General features: G+C 57.3%; 1 protein-coding gene across 7 annotated transcripts in view; it reads left to right on the forward strand.

The window, feature by feature from the left end:
• Positions 1-7,250, forward strand: part of NEO1 (neogenin 1) — a 169,982-nt gene extending 162,732 nt beyond the window's left edge. For 5 of the 7 annotated variants that reach the window (XM_038147601.1, XM_038147602.1, XM_038147603.1 and 2 more), the window contains 5 exons: positions 478-570; positions 2,322-2,480; positions 3,377-3,613; positions 4,139-4,275; positions 6,510-7,250. In XM_038147601.1, coding sequence (XP_038003529.1) covers positions 478-570; positions 2,322-2,480; positions 3,377-3,613; positions 4,139-4,275; positions 6,510-6,593 — 710 coding nt within the window. In that variant the 3' untranslated portion in view covers positions 6,594-7,250. The remainder of the gene's footprint in view (positions 1-477; positions 571-2,321; positions 2,481-3,376; positions 3,614-4,138; positions 4,276-6,509) is intronic. The other 2 variants (XM_038147606.1, XM_038147607.1) reach the window with 1 other exon arrangement.
• Positions 7,251-15,201: the final 7,951 nt, after the last annotated feature.

Genomic DNA, 15,201 nt, shown 5'->3' on the forward strand with positions numbered 1-15,201 from the left:
ACATTTGCTGTGGCTGGTGGCATCACTTCTTGAGAGATTATTAAGTTGCTCTTCTCTGTCCTTATTTTCCAAGTAGAGAATCGGGTTTGTTCCTGGTTTCTGAGACTCTGGAAAGGTTGGATCATGTGTTTTAGAGAGGAACTGAAGCATCCAGGAGTTAGATCATTGCTTTCTCTTGATAAATACTGATTAGTAATGGAAAGATCATCTCATTCACATTCAGCCACTGGAGTTGTTTGTGACCCTTCACCAGAGCTGAATCACTGCCGGAAGTGTGCACTGGGGCCTGGAGGGTTTCTGCAGTCCCCAAAATCCTCACCCTCACCATCTTCCCACCTTCCAGCAGAGGGGGAAGGGGCTGGTTTGGTCACTGGTGGCTCCAGGAGCTGCCTGGGAGCAGGACTAGAGGGAGGATGTGGGAATGCTGGCCCGGTTCAGGAGCTGGAGCAGAGCACTAACGTGGCTGTTTCCCCTCAGGACACGAGTCAGAGGACAGCATGTCCACGCTGGCAGGAAGGAGGGGCATGAGGCCCAAGATGATGATGCCTTTTGATTCTCAGCCCCCTCAGCGTAAGTGAACACCCCCATTCCTGCTGGAGCCACTCCCTGCTCCCAGGAAATCCCGTCCTGGGCAGCAGGAGCAGCTCAGGGGAGGCTCCTGAGCCCTCCTGGTGTGGGCAGAGTGAGACCACGTTAGAAGGGACTGGATGTGGCTGTACTGGGGTGAGGGCAGGAGCATGGCCAGATCTGTCTGTGCCAGTCTGGGGCTCTTCAGGGACAGTTGGAGAGTTCCTGCTTGGAGCCCTGCCCGTGTCCAGCTGCTCCACAGGAGCTGCAGAGAGCTGGGATCTCTGTCAGGTTCCCCACTGCTGGTTTTCCCCTCCCAGCCCAAGCAGTCACCATCCCCCTATCTCTGCAGTTGCTGCTCTCAGAGCCTTCTCTGACTTTCCTCTGAGCTCCTTGAGACCTCTTTGTCCTGGGATCCTTCTCTGATACCAAAATGACCATTATTATGAAATATTTTTGGAATTAAACAATATATCTAGAGTTTTCAAATGACTCCAAGGTGGAAAGGAGATTTGGCTGAACCTCTGAACAGCCAGACTGAAACCCTGTGTGAGAACACCAGTGAGAAGCTCAGGAGTTACTGTGCAGGGGCAGAACGGGGAGGTAAAATCACACCAAGCTCACCCAGGCTGAGCTTTAGACTTCCCTGGGCTCTCTGATCACGTTCCACCTGTAGCCAGGTGAGTGCTGCCACAACCCCTCCGTTTTATGGAATTATTTCAGAGTAGTTCATTACATTTCCACTTCCTTTTTACTGTAATTAAAAACTGAGCTGAGGACTTGTTGTTCTTGATCTCTCCCTACTTTTTCAAGTGTCCTGATGACCTGATTGCTCAGTTTGTCAATCTTCTTGTTCTGTGACCTTTTTCCAAGAGCAGCACGTGGTTTCTCGGTTTTGCACTAAGCAGTGTGATCTCCTTGTTGTCTCCCAGCTCTCCAAGTGTGAGGAGGGAGCAGAGGATGCAGTTTGACACTAAATTCCTTGGAGCTGGTCTGTGTCAGACATGGCTGTGTGACAGGTGCCTGTGCCATGCCAGGCTCTGCAGCAGCTCCTGCCTTGCCTGGGGGCACAGCCCAGGCCCTGCTGGAGCCTGGCTTTGAGACTGGGACTCTCCATCCTGTTTGTGAGAGCTCCAAGGGCCTGGTTTGTGGAGCATCCACTGTGGGATCCGCAGGTGCCCTCCTGGCACACGAGGCCCTTTCTCAGTGAGCCCCACCAGGACCGTTCCATGTCCAGCTCTGGGCCTGCACAACCTTCCAGGGCTTTCTCCACCCACTGGAGTGTTCAGATGGAGTTACTAATTCCCTCCTAAGCACTGAACTGTGGTAATTCACGGTGCCATTTCAGTCTAATTTGCAGTAATGCTGTGGACTAGTGGCTTCCTTCTTTTCCTGGAGTCCAGAAATTCTGGAAGGATATTGGGAAGCCAAGGGCTGTTATTGTTTGACACACCTCGTTTCATAGTGTATCCATATGTGGATAACAGATCTGTATTCTCTTTGTTCTTCTGAACTTCCCCTTGGAATCAAGCAGTGCATTAAGAGCTGGTGGCAGCTTTTGGAGCTGGAGTTGGGTGATTTTTTTGTCCTAAGCACGTTTGAGGTGTGATAACCCAGGGGTTGAAGCTGGGTTGTTGTAAATCAGCCGAGGGTCTGGCTCCTTGCTGGAGGAGGGAGCAGGGAGGGGAGTCCCCAGCCTGTCCTGTGTGTGTGTGTGTGTGTTAAGTGTTTCTCTGTCTTGTGTTCATCCACAGCTGTGATTAGTGCTCATCCCATCCATTCCCTCGACCCCCCTCACCACCATTTCCACTCCGGCAGCCTCGCCTCTCCAACCCGCAGCTTCCTGCACCACCAGCTCAGCCCGTGGCCCCTGGGCTCTGCCATGTCCCATTCGGACAGGGCCGACTCCACAGGTGAGAGACCAACCCTCAGGGAAACGCCTGGAAATCGGAGCCTGGAGCTGGGTCAGTCTCCTCTGGGGGCTCCATCAGGATGGGCTGGGCTTTCCTGGGTAGGTCAGATATTGATCCTTGACATCCGTGGTGGTGTCCTTGGAAAAGGGGGTTTCATGTTTTATACACGGCTCCAAACAGGGATTCCTCCTGCTAAAGCCTCTGGCCCTGGAGTCTGAAACATCAGATTAACTCGGAGCTGCTTCGTGGGGTAACTTTTCCCCTTTTAATACAATTTGAAACCAGCAGGGAAGGAAAGTCCAGGCTTGGCTACCGAGAATGGGGGTGATTTCCATGCAGCACTTTCAGGCTTGACCAGAATCATTTGCAGTAGTTTTAGAGAGCACTGAAGTCTCCAGTGCTCTGAAAAATCCCAAAGCAATGCTGTTGCTAAATGTGCCCGTGGGTGACGTACTGGGATGAAGCAAACTGAGCTTCTCTACTTTAACGTCAGCATTTGAAGGTATCACAGCCAAAAGCGCTGTTTCCTTATGAAAACAGTTCCTGAGGCTGCAAGGTCCATTCCAGCCCAAACCATTCCATGAGTCTCAGTAAATGGAGTTCAGGTGTGGCTCCTCTGTGACCACCCCAGCGCTATGAAGAGTTCCTAATTAAAAATGCCAATACTTTGGTTCTCCGGGGTAAAAGGAGGCTGCAGATTCGTGTTCTGTGCTGTTTGTCCGAGGACTGGAACAGGGAGCTGTTTCAGTGCCAAGCGTGAGAGGTGCGGTCTGTGGGCTCTCGGCTCGCTGAGCTCCCGTTCGTGGCCGGGCTCGCTCCGAGCCCAGGGGGAGCCGCGGCCCGGCGGAGCCGCTGCGGCAGCAATGACCCCTGCGGCCGCTGCGTGTGCCTTGCAGAGTCCGTCCGGAACACGCCCAGCACGGACACCATGCCGGCGGCCTCGGCCGTGCCCAGCGCGGAGCTGCCCGAGCCCGAGGGGCCGTTCCTGCCCGCGGAGGAGGAGCCCCAGGGGCCCCCCACGGCCCACGTGCGCCCCTCGCACCCCCTCAAGAGCTTCGCCGTGCCCGCCGTGCCCCCCGCCGGGGGCCCCTTCGACCCTGCCCTGCCCAGCACCCCCCTGCTGACCCAGCAAGGTGAGGGAGCCAAGGGCCCCAAAACGGGGATTTGGGGAACAGGGAGGGCAGGGCTGGGCATCGGAGGAAACGCGGCAGAGGCTGGGCTGAGTTTTGTTGGTGTCATTTTCTGTACGTAGATAATTCAAATCCAGCACTCGGTAAGTGAAGTGTTCCTTTTTTTCCTGATAGGATCCTGTTCCTTCAGGGAATCGTCCCAGACTGCTTTGGCTTGAAAGGGAGCTTTAAAGCTCATCCAGTCCCAGCCCCTGCCATGGGCAGGGACACCTCCACTGTCCCAGGCTGCTCCAAGCTCTGTCCAGGCTGACCTTGGGCACTGCCAGGGATCCAGGGGCAGCCACAGCTGCTGTGGGCACCCTGTGCCAGGGCCTCCCTGCCCTCTCAGCCAGGAATTCCTTCCCAATATCCCATCCAGCCCTGGAGTGAAAGCCATTCCCCCTGTCCTCACTGTGCTGCTTCCAGGAGCTTGCCGAGCAGGCAGCAGGGGCAGTGAGCCGAGCTGACCGTGTCCCATCCTCCTTGCAGCCCCTGGGCACGCCCTGCACGCGGTGAAGACGGCGTCCATCGGCACGCTGGGCAGGACTCGGCCGCCCATGCCCGTGGTGGTGCCCAGCGCCCCCGAGGTGCAGGAGACCACGCGGATGCTGGAGGACTCTGAGAGCGTAGGTACCCCTGCCAGGCTGGCAGGGCTCAGCCCTGGGCTCTGAGGGCACCCTGCGCTGGCACCTTCAGGGGCACGGGGGCACCGGGGCTCCCACAGCTCCACTGCCCGGGAATCCGCGCGGAAAAGGGGGGAGACGCCTCCTGCAGGGAGGGTCCTGCTGAGTCCTGCAGCTTCCCCAGCTCTGCAGAGCCTCCCCAGTGCCATCCCCCCCTCTGCAGAGCCTCCCCAGTGCCATCCCCCCCTCTGCAGAGCCTTCCCAGTGCCATCCCCAGCTCTGCAGAGCATTCCCAGTGCCATCTCCAGCTCTGCAGGGCATTCCCAGTGCCATCCCCCCCTCTGCAGAGCCTCCCCAGTGCCATCCCCAGCTCTGCAGGGCATTCCCAGTGCCATCCCCCCCTCTGCAGAGCATTCCCAGTGCCATCCCCAGCTCTGCAGGGCATTCCCAGTGCCATCCCCCCCTCTGCAGAGCATTCCCAGTGCCATCCCCAGCTCTGCAGGGCATTCCCAGTGCCATCCCCAGCTCTGCAGGGCATTCCCAGTGCCATCCCCCCCTCTGCAGAGCATTCCCAGTGCCATCCCCAGCTCTGCAGGGCATTCCCAGTGCCATCCCCAGCTCTGCAGAGCCTTCCCAGTGCCATCCCCAGCTCTGCAGGGCATTCCCAGTGCCATTGCACACGGAACATTTGACATTAATGTCAGTGTGTTCCAAGCCAGCATCCCAAAAATGTTTGTAAATTATCCCAGGAAATTTCCTGACTTTTGGGAAGGGCGCAGCCTTGTTGGGCTGCTTTGGAAGCAGCTTTTAAGGAATCTTTTGGGTGTGAGGCACTGGAAGAGCTGCTTTCCTTTCAAATTGCAAGCCAAGGAGCTGCTCCTGTGGCCACTGTGTCACCTGTTAGTACAGAAATGTTCACTGCTGCATCTCTGCTACAGGAAATGCTCATTTGGAATTTATATTTCTTTTTTTTCCTCAGTGTCCTTTTGTCACATGTTTTTTACTCTCCTGATTTTTTTTCTCTATGTGCTGGTCTGGAAACTTGATCTTGGTGCCCTTTTGTGCTTCTGTCACTCCTATTTATCAATTTTGTTTGGTCAGTACCAAACCCATACTCCACAACTAATTTGTAATATTTAAATAGAGCCATTAATACTTTTGTCATTAATGGATCAGTGCAAGGTAGAGTCAGCACAAAAATCCAGATTAAATTAAATTACTGGTTCAACTGTGAATCTTAAAATGTAAATTACAAGTTGAAATATGAGGCTCAGGTTTGGGTAGTGATTTGGGTTGATTCTGGGTTTTTAGGAGAACCTGTAGGAAGGAGTTTTCTCCCAGCTGCTGCTCTTTATCCCAGTCAGGAGTTGGCAGGTGATGTGCTGGGCACAGGGCTGGGAGGACTTGGCTGGACGAGGCAGAGGTTTGGTAGCGTGGAAGTTCTTGGCTGCTGAAATGGAGGAGGTTTGTGTGTGAGAACAGGTCAGGGCTGGAAACTGCTCCCAGCTGGGAAGGACTTGGTCTGGAGGGGTCTGGAGATGGGCCAGGCCATGGTCTGTCCACAGTGGTGACAGAAATCAGACAGCTGAGCCTAAAAATGTGTGGGTTTAGCAGCTATCCTGATCCCAAAACAGCCTTGTTGAAGTATCCCTTTCACTTTTTCCTGTTAAGCTGGGAAGATCCTTCTCAACTTCCTGCTTTGGTAATGCAGGGATTGAGACAGGGAAACAGGGCTCGGTCAGAGGAGCTGTGAACCACAACTGCCCAGGAGCTGCACTTGGACAGAGAGCTCAGCTCCTCTCCTGTGGCAGCACAGAGAGCTCAGCTCCCCTCCTGTGGCAGCAGAGAGCTCAGCTCCCCTCCTGTGGCAGCACAGAGAGCTCAGCTCCCCTCCTGTGGCAGCACAGAGAGCTCAGCTCCTCTCCTGTGGCAGCACAGAGAGCTCAGCTCCCCTCCTGTGGCAGCACAGAGAGCTCAGCTCCTCTCCTGTGGCAGGACAGAGAGCTCAGCTCCCCTCCTGTGGCAGGGGGGCAGGAGCTGAGCTTTTCCAGCCCTGACCAGGCTGGGATTCCCACAGGATCACTGGGCTGGCAAAGGAGCTGCCAGAGCACCGAGTCCAAGCTGTGCCCAAAGCCCGGCTTGTCGCCGGCTGCTGAGCGGGGTCGGGGTGCCCCGGCAGTGCCCGTTGCTGGCTCCTGCTCAGCCCCAGCCCCGAGTGAGTGCCCCTTTCCCTGCAGAGCTACGAGCCGGACGAGCTGACCAAAGAAATGGCGCACCTGGAAGGACTCATGAAGGACCTGAACGCCATCACCACGGCGTGAGCGCCCCGCCAGCCTCGGACTCAGCCTTGCCACACAAGGAATTGTACAGAGGAAAACCTAACGGAAAAAAAAAAGAGAAAAAAAAAATAAATAAACAAACCGGAAAGAGGGACAGCACGTGAGAGCAACGGAGGGAGGAGGAGAGGAGCCGGCCCGAGGTGACGGCAGTGTCACCCTTGTCCTGCAGGGAGCCGCGCGGGGTTCCAGCAGCAGCCAGCAGGATGGGCCACGCCGGGCTGGGATCCAGCAGGACAAAAGCAAAGCAAAGTGGACTCGCCATTAGTTTTTTTCTGGTCAGGTTTTGTCTCAGTGGTGTGATTGCCCTGCCTTTTCAGTGTTGGACATTGGCATTTATGTACAATTTTATTTGTGTTTTTATTTTATCTTTTTTTATAAAAAGGAAAAAAATATTGTAATAAAAAAAAAAGGGAGAAACTGTTGTTTTCCACAGCCTAGGCTGAGGTTTGACTGCTTGTTCTATTGTGTATGAAAATTCATTGCCAGTGTGGGTTGTTCAGTTTTGTTTTTTATTCTGCGTATAATTACGTCCCCTTCTGGCAGTTAATCCATGGCCTTTTGGGATGCTGCACTGCTCTTTGTAAGCTTTTTTTATTATTTTTATATTATAATTATTAAAAGCCTGACTTTCTCCTCTCATCACTGTGAGATTCCCGGTCTGTTTGAGTTGAGGTGTAATTGGAGAGCCTTGTTTGTCGCTTTTTGTGCAGTTTAATATTTTGAGTGGGGGGAGAAGTAGCTGGGGAAGGGGAGGGGATCCCAGGGGGGGAGGGTCCATTCCTGTTGTTTTCCTGTCTTTTTCCAGTGACTGGGAAGACTGAAGAGCAAGGAAACATCTTCAGCTGTACTGTGTGTCTGGTCACCGGGCGCAGGAAGAGGCTCCTTTAGGAACGTTCAGACAATTCCTCCTGGGAATTGGGCTTCTCCTGCCTAGGTGACCCCACAGGGAGCTTCTTTTGGCAGCCGTTTTGTCGTTGGTGGTGTAAAGATGGATCAGGAGCCTTGGAATGCAGAGTGAGAGCTCAGCAAGGCTGCAGGGCTGGGGCTGAGCCCCCTGGGCTCAGGGCAGTTCAGGATTGTCCCGTTCCCTGCAGCCAGATCCTGCCTGGAGAGCACGGAGTGTCCCACCAGGCCATCCCAACAGGAATCCTGCTCTGGAGGATTCCTCGCACACAAACCAAGGCAGAAATGTATTTTTTTACACTTTGGAAAGCATGTGAAAATGAAGCCAGTGTCGGTGACCCAGGTGCTGTTCACAGGCCTGGCTGCAAAGGGAGGAGGGGTTCTCCTTCTCTTTGTGTGCTTGCCTGGCTCTGTCCTTCTCTGCATTTAACAAAAGGGCTGGAGTTCAGTAAAATGAGAAATAAAAAAAGAGAGAAACCCCAACCAGCTGCCAGTGAGCTCCTGTGCAGCTTCACTTCTAGGATAAAAGGAATCCCAAACTTCCTGATGCTTCAGGGGCTGGGATTTGGGAAGCTCAGGCCCCTCTGTGCCTCTGCCAGGAGATTTCCACTGAAGTGGCAAAAAGCACTTGGCTTCCTTTGCTTCCCTTTATCCCCTGAAGTGGAGCTGAAGCTCCCAGCGCTGTCCCTGGGAGAAGGGAGGGCAGGGATTGAGGGTGGGGTCATTTCCTGCATTTATTTATTATAGAGGGAGGGGAGGGAATGAAATAAATTGTAGCACCGTGGGCCACCTGGATGATTAACGTTTGGACTTTCAATCAGTACAATTCAGGGCAAAACAAGCTACAGAACATGTATTTAAAGAATGGAATCCACCCCCTGGCCTGAAAAAGGGGGGTGTGGATCTGTTCCTTTGCCTATTTTTTACCTATACCCAAAGAAATGCCATCCTACACACACAGTATTCCCAGCTGGGGGCCTTTGTGAATATTCCTTATGTAGAACACCATGAATGTTAATATTGTCATTGAATTTGGGGAGGGGGAATATTTTTAATGATAAAACAACTGTTCAAAGTTGGTTTTTTAAGGTTAAACTGAAAAAGAAAAAAAAAAGAAAAAAACATTTATTCGATTCAGTGTACAATCTGTATTGCACTTTTTCACATTTTAATGCTACGTTTTCTTACATATCCTGTGATTTTAACTTTGGAACATTGTGTATCCTTGTAGTGTCATAGTCCAGCTGTGCAGTGACAGCTTCCCTCAGACATTGGGGAAAAGGAACAAACCAAACCTGTACATTGTTTTCTGATTCTCATGTAGAAGAATTTCAAGGACTGCTGTAGATGTCGACCTCTCTGTACAATTTTTTTGCTTTTCTGTAGTATTTGCTGTATCCTCTATGGCTTTTTTTAATAACTTCATGTTTATTATTTTGTATTGGGCATCCAATACACTTTTTTTAATCCAATCAACTCCTGTCCTGCTTGGAGAGTTTGTTTAATTATTGGTGGTGGGTTCAGTGACCGGGTTTGGGGTTTTACTTGCCCTTTTTATCTCGCTGTGGGCTGCGAAAGAAGAACAGAAGTGTTCTCCCTCCCTCAGGCTTTGTGCACACACTGAGCTTGGAGCAGTTCCCTATTTCAAAGCTCCACAGTAAAAACATCACCTTTTAATTAGCAAGCGGAGAAGGAAGGGGTTCACATCAGTGCAAGTACAAATAACAGCCTTAATGAACTGGGAAATAATGGCAAATAATACCATAACCACGCGATATTCACTTTCTGATTCTGGATTCTGAAGCGCAGCAATTGATCTCCTTGTTGCCACCCCCGTGCTGCTGTCATCAGCCCCGGGCCAGCGGCCACTGCCGGGGTCACAGCCCTGTCCCCGCCCTGTCCCTCTGATCCCTCTGGCCACTCCTTCCCTCTCCCAGCTGGGCAGGGAGCCTGGAATTCTCCCGGCGGGATGGCAGGGACAGCTCAGCCGTGGCAGAGCTGGTGGGAGCCAGGGGAGAAGCCTGGGGAGCATGTCCTGTGTCCGGGGAGAGCCGATCAGCCCCGCCGGAGTCACCGGCGAGCAGGGGCACTGCCCCGGGGGCAGGGGACAGGAGCTGAGCTTTCCCAAGCCTGCCCAGGCCGGGATTCACACGGGATCGCTGAGCTGGGAAAGCCCTCCCAGACCATCGGGTCCACCCCGTGCCCAAACCCCAGAGCGCTGAGTGCCACCTCCAGGAATTCCTTGGACATCTCCAGGGATGGGGACTCCAAACCTCCCCGGGCAGCCCCTGCCAATGCCTGGCAACCCTTTCCATGGAGAAATTCCTCCTGATGTCCAAGCTGAGCCTCTCCTGGCCCAGCCCGAGGCTGTTTCCCCTTATCCTGTCCCTGTCACCTGGGAGCACAGCCCGACCCCCCGGCTGTCCCCTCCTGTCAGGAGCCGTGCAGAGCCACAAGGTGTCCCCTGAGCCTCCTTTGCCCCAGCTGACCCCCCCAGCCCCGTTCCCTGGGGACCCCTGGCTGTGTCGCTGTGCCCGGGGCCGTGCCAGGGGCAGCCCTGCAGGGCCGCGGTGACATCGCAGCCCGGGGACAGCAGATGGCAGCGGTGCCTCGCTGCTGAGCAGCTCCTGGAGGCAGAAGGAGCCGCGGGGATGCTGCTGCTTCCCAGGGCAGCTCAGGGGCAACTCCCGCTGCAAAGCCCAGATTTTCCAAGGGATCTCTGGCTTCCGACCCACAACAAGGGTTGCCTCAAACAGCTGCAATCAATGGGGCACCGCTTGCAGGTTCTTGCCCAGCGAGAGCAGCCGCCCATCTCCCCCTGCATGGGTTTGATCCAAAACCCTCTGCAGCTCAGCAGAAGCATTTCTGCAGCAGCCCAGGGCGATTCAGATCAACAGCTTTTACCAAAACACTGAACCAGCGCAGCTTTTCTTAGGATCCCAGAATGGTTTGGATGGAAGGGATCTTAAATCCTGACTCCAATCCCACCCCGGCCATGGGCAGGGACACGTCCCACTGTCCCAGGCTGCTCCAAGCCCCATCCAACCTGGCCTTGGGCACTGCCAGGGATGCAGGGGCAGCCACAGCTGTTCTGGGCACCCTGTGCCAGGGCCTCACCACCTCACAGGGAGGAATTTGTCCCCAATATCCCATCTAATGCTGCCTCCTGGCAGTGGAAGCCATTCCCTGTGTCCTGTCCCTCCATGCCTTGTCCCCAGTCCCTCTCCAGCTCTCCTGGAGCCCCTTCAGGCCCTGGCAGGGGCTCTGAGCTCTCCCTGGAGCCTTCTCCTCTCCAGGTGAGCACCCCCAGCTCTCCCAGCGTGTTTCTGCGAGACCAGGGGAGGCTTCCAGCAGGTTACACATCTGCCCCGTGTGACTCCTGAAAACCAGGCTTGGAGCTGCTCTGTGGCTCTCCAGAACCTTCCAGACACACTAAAATCCCGGCCCCCAGAGCAGCTGTGCCAGCTCTGAAGGGTGATGGCACCCTGAAGTGCAGGGGACAGACATTGCAGGACACGGGGACCGGCCTGGGGACTCCCGGCAGCGTCCGGGAGCTACGGGACGCGGGTTTGGGGTCAGCCAGGGGGGTTTCCCAGTGGAAGCCCCCGATGGCCGCGTTCCCGACGGCGCATCCCGCCCTCCCGGATCCCGGCATCCCCGTGCGCCGGGAGAACAGCGGAGCCCAGCGCTCCCCGTGGCAGTGACAGCATCCCCACGGTGACAGCGTCCCCCCCGTCCGTCCCAGCCTGCCGGGATGCCGGGGCCGGGCGCTCCGCTCCCTCCGCCCCGCACGGGGCTCCCCCCGCGGGGACAAACAGCACAAACAGCCCCTGGCACTGCAGGGAGCAGCTGCCAGGGAAACCTTGCCAGGGCTCTCCCTGCTCCCGGTGCCATCCCGAGCCCTCTCCAGCACTCCCTACCTCGAGGGCTGTCCCTGGGTCACCCTGGCGGGGGTGTCCCTGTCCCAGGACCGCATCCTGCCCTCCCCAGCCTCCCTTCCCCGCGGTGTCCCTGCCGGGCTGCTCCTGCTGCCACGGATTTCCCACCTTTTCCTGCAGGGGACAGACCCTCCGGCATCCCCACGGACCGAGGCCAGGCTGGAGGAGCAGGGGCTGCCCTCCCTCGCCCAGCTCTGGGCACCAGCACAGATCAGTGGCGTCGTTTTCCCACTTGGAGAAAAAGGGAGAAAAGCTGTGCTGGTGCAGGCAATGCTGGGGGGTGGGGAGACCAAAAAGGACAAGATGTGGGGCTGGGGGGGAAAGAAATGCTGCCCAGTCCTGGCCACAAACATGCCAGCACAGAGGGGACCCTAAAAACAGGGCACACAGCCCAACTGCCAGATCCAGCACCTTCCAGAACCTTCCGCTCCAACCGATTCTTGCAGAGCACCTCAGACAGAAGTAGGAGTGGCCAAGGGGACAGAGCCCAGGGACAGGGCTCAGCCTTTCCCCACAGCTGCCCCCAGCAGCCAGGACCAGCAGCACCCCCAAAAGGTGGGGTTCAGGTGGAAAGTCACCCCCAAACCCCCCCACTCCTACCTAGAACACAGGAGAAGCTGCTGGTCCATCCTGCTGTTCGCTGCAAGGAACTGCACTGGGAGAAGCCAAACTGGAACCTGCTTGTGCCCCACACTCTCCAGGTGTTTCCCATCTCCATCCCAGGTGTCTCCCATCATCTCCATCCCAGGTGTTTCCCATCTCCATCCCAGGTGTCTCCCACCTCCATCCCAGGTGTCTCCCATCATCTCCATCCCAGGTGTCTCCCATCATCTCCATCCCAGTGTCTCCCATCATCTCCATCCCAGTGTCTCCCATCATCTCCATCCCAGGTGTCTCCCATCATCTCCATCCCAGGTGTTTCCCATTTCCAGCCCCAGGCCAGGGCCCTCCCGAGCTCCAGGACATTTCCCTGAGTCCCAGCCCAGCTGCTCGAGGCTGGGGCTGTCTCTGCCCACCCAGCTGGGCCTGGAGAGGGGGCAGGGAGCAGTGGGGTGTTAATGGGATGGGAGTGGAGTGGGGAACAGCCCTTCCCAGCAAAGCTGCTCTGTGAGAAGCGCTGGGATCTAATAAAACCCATCAAGCAAAGAACAGCACTATGATAAATTAGAAATGGATGCTGAGTCCCCCCGGTGCTGTGACTCAGGGCTCCCAGAGGATATTCCAGAGTGCCCGAGGCTGGTGCCTGGCTGGTTTTGTACCACTTGGACAAAATCCCTGTGATTTAGGAGACCACTTTGCTGGAGACAGGGAAGAAAAAGAGGTGTGGGTTGTGCCATGAGTGTCTCCAGGTGTCCCTGCTGCGGTTGGATCTGTGGGGTGGAGCTTTCATGGCAGCGCTGATTAAAGCCACACCTTCAGCATCCTTGTAGGGCTGAGTGTGATTGTCCTCAGTGCCACAGACTCCCCAGGAGCACCGGGACGCGAGACACGAGCTGTCACAGGAGGGGTGTGAGGCAGCAGGGAGAGGTGAACAATCCCTCGGGACTCGTTCCTGCCTGGCACTGCAGCGGCGGGCAGATGAGTTCGGGCAGCAATGTGCCCTCAGCCCCGGGCCCCTCCTTCCCTGCTGTGCTCCAGGAAATCCACCACGGCTGCCCGGGGGGAGCAGGAATGCTGCCAGACGAGCAGCATCCTTCCTCCCCAGGAGAAGCCACCCAGCCCCAGGCCCTGCTGGGTTTGCTCCAGCAGCGCTGGGATGTGCTGCTCCCCACCCACGGAGCTCCCAGCTCCTGGGGCTGTTCCTGGGAGGCAGCGGCTGCTGGGCGAGCTGGGGCCACCAGCCAGGGCAGCTCCGGCCCTGGAGCCACCAGCCCCGGGAGCCTCCGAGCCAGGGCAGCTCCGGCCCTGGAGCCACCAGCCCCGGGAGCCTCCGAGCCAGGGCAGCTCCGGCCCTGGAGCCACCAGCCCCGGGAGCCTCCGAGCCAGGGCAGCTCCGGCCCTGGGGCTGGGGTGCCCTTGCGAAGGGGCTCAAGGGGTGGGCAGGTTCCTGGCCGGAGCTGACCACATCCTGCGGCCACAGCGGGGGACAGGAGCCCCGGGACGGGCTGGAGGCGACAGCCAGCACGTGGCCCCTGCGCTGGCACCGCGTGAGCGCCGCCCGACAGCGCGGCCGTGTAAAAGCAGCGGGCGGGAGAAGGGCGGAAAATGACCTGAAGGGCTCTGTAATTTCCAGCACAGGCGGGAGCGGCTCCCGGGGAGGGAAGGAGCTCACACACGTGGCGCCGGGCCGGGCTGTTAACGCCTTCCTGCCCGGCTCCGCTCCGGGCTCTCCCGGTGCCGCCCGGGGCACAGCAGTGCCAGCAGGGCAGTGCCCGCACAGGGCCTGGCACCTACCGGGCTGCAGCTCCCGGTTCAAGGTGGGACGCTGCTGTGTCTCCCCGCTGAGAGCATCTCCGTCTCCTGAGGGGCTCCAGGCGAGGTCTGTTCGATCAGAGCCTGGGAGGGGAGCGGAGGGAGCGGCTGGGAGCTGCAGCCTGCGCTGCGCTGCTGCTCCAAGGGGCAGCAATCGCCTCCCCTGCCTGTGCAGATGGCAGAGCCAAGTCACGGCTTTGTTCCCTTAATTTGCTTTAATGGCACCACCTTCAGCTCCGTTAAAATCAGAGCCTAAAGCCAGCGCGGGGCTTAGGCAAAGGGCGCTGGAATTAGCGAGGCGGAATGTCTGGGGGCTCCGCAAGTGATGTGACAAAACCAATGTGCATAAACCCGCGCTGAAATCAGCCTCTTCTCATCGAGGGGAGAGAGTGGACAGCGGGGGATGGCTTTGGAGACCCCCTGGCCAGCCAGGAGCAGTGCCCAGCACCCCTGGGTGCGGGGACAGGGCCGAGGACAGCGGGCACTGCTCCCCCGAGGTCGCTGGGGAGGCTGCACGGGAGGCAGGGTGTCCTTGAGCCATCACCCGCACAGGGAGCGCACCTGGAGCTCCAGCACCGAAGGTCTGTGCTGGGCGTGCTCAGCTCCGACCTGGGGACCTTGGGCTGCCCCAGCTTCTCCCCTGGGGTCCCCCCTGGGAAAAGCAGAGTCCAGCCAAGGCTGCACCTCTGCCAGGAGCTGATAGCGTTGCTCACAACGTGCCTGAGCAGCCTCATTGCATTTCTGCAGGTTTCTGAGTGTAGATTCGGGCTGAAAACCTGGGCAGAGGGGCCAGAGGCACACACCAAACCCCCACAGGGACCATAGTGGGAGCATTTCTCCGTGTGGGGCAAGGCACAAATGTGAGCAGGGAAGTGCTGGATGATGAAAAGCTGCTGCAGGATCACCTCCGAGTCGAACTGCAGCTTGCCCTGCCCTGCTTCTCCTCCCCCCGCAGAGGGGAGTCGCTGAGCCCGGGTCCGGGCCAGCAGAGGGACTCACGCAGGTCACCCCAGCCAGGGGTGCGGGCTGGGCATGGCCTGCGAGGGGCACAGGGCACGGGGAGGCAGCAGAGTTCCTCCAGCAAAGAGGGGCTGCTCGTGTGTGTGTGCCAGTTCTGGGGTTCATCCCTGCAGCTCCAGCCCCCCGGGCTGGCACAGGGCTCAGCACCAGCTCCTGGCATCCTGCCACAGGCTGGCCTCTGCCCTCCCCTCTCCTGGGACCCCATGGTGCCCACGTCTGACCCCACTGGGGTGGGAGATGTGGCTGCAGTGCTGGGCAGGGGAATCGTTCCCAAGGGAAGGGTCCTGCCTCACCAGGTGCCAGCTCTGTCTCCAGCT

The sequence above is a fragment of the Motacilla alba genome, chromosome 10, assembly GCF_015832195.1.
Source record: "Motacilla alba alba isolate MOTALB_02 chromosome 10, Motacilla_alba_V1.0_pri, whole genome shotgun sequence".
NCBI lineage: Eukaryota > Metazoa > Chordata > Aves > Passeriformes > Motacillidae > Motacilla > Motacilla alba.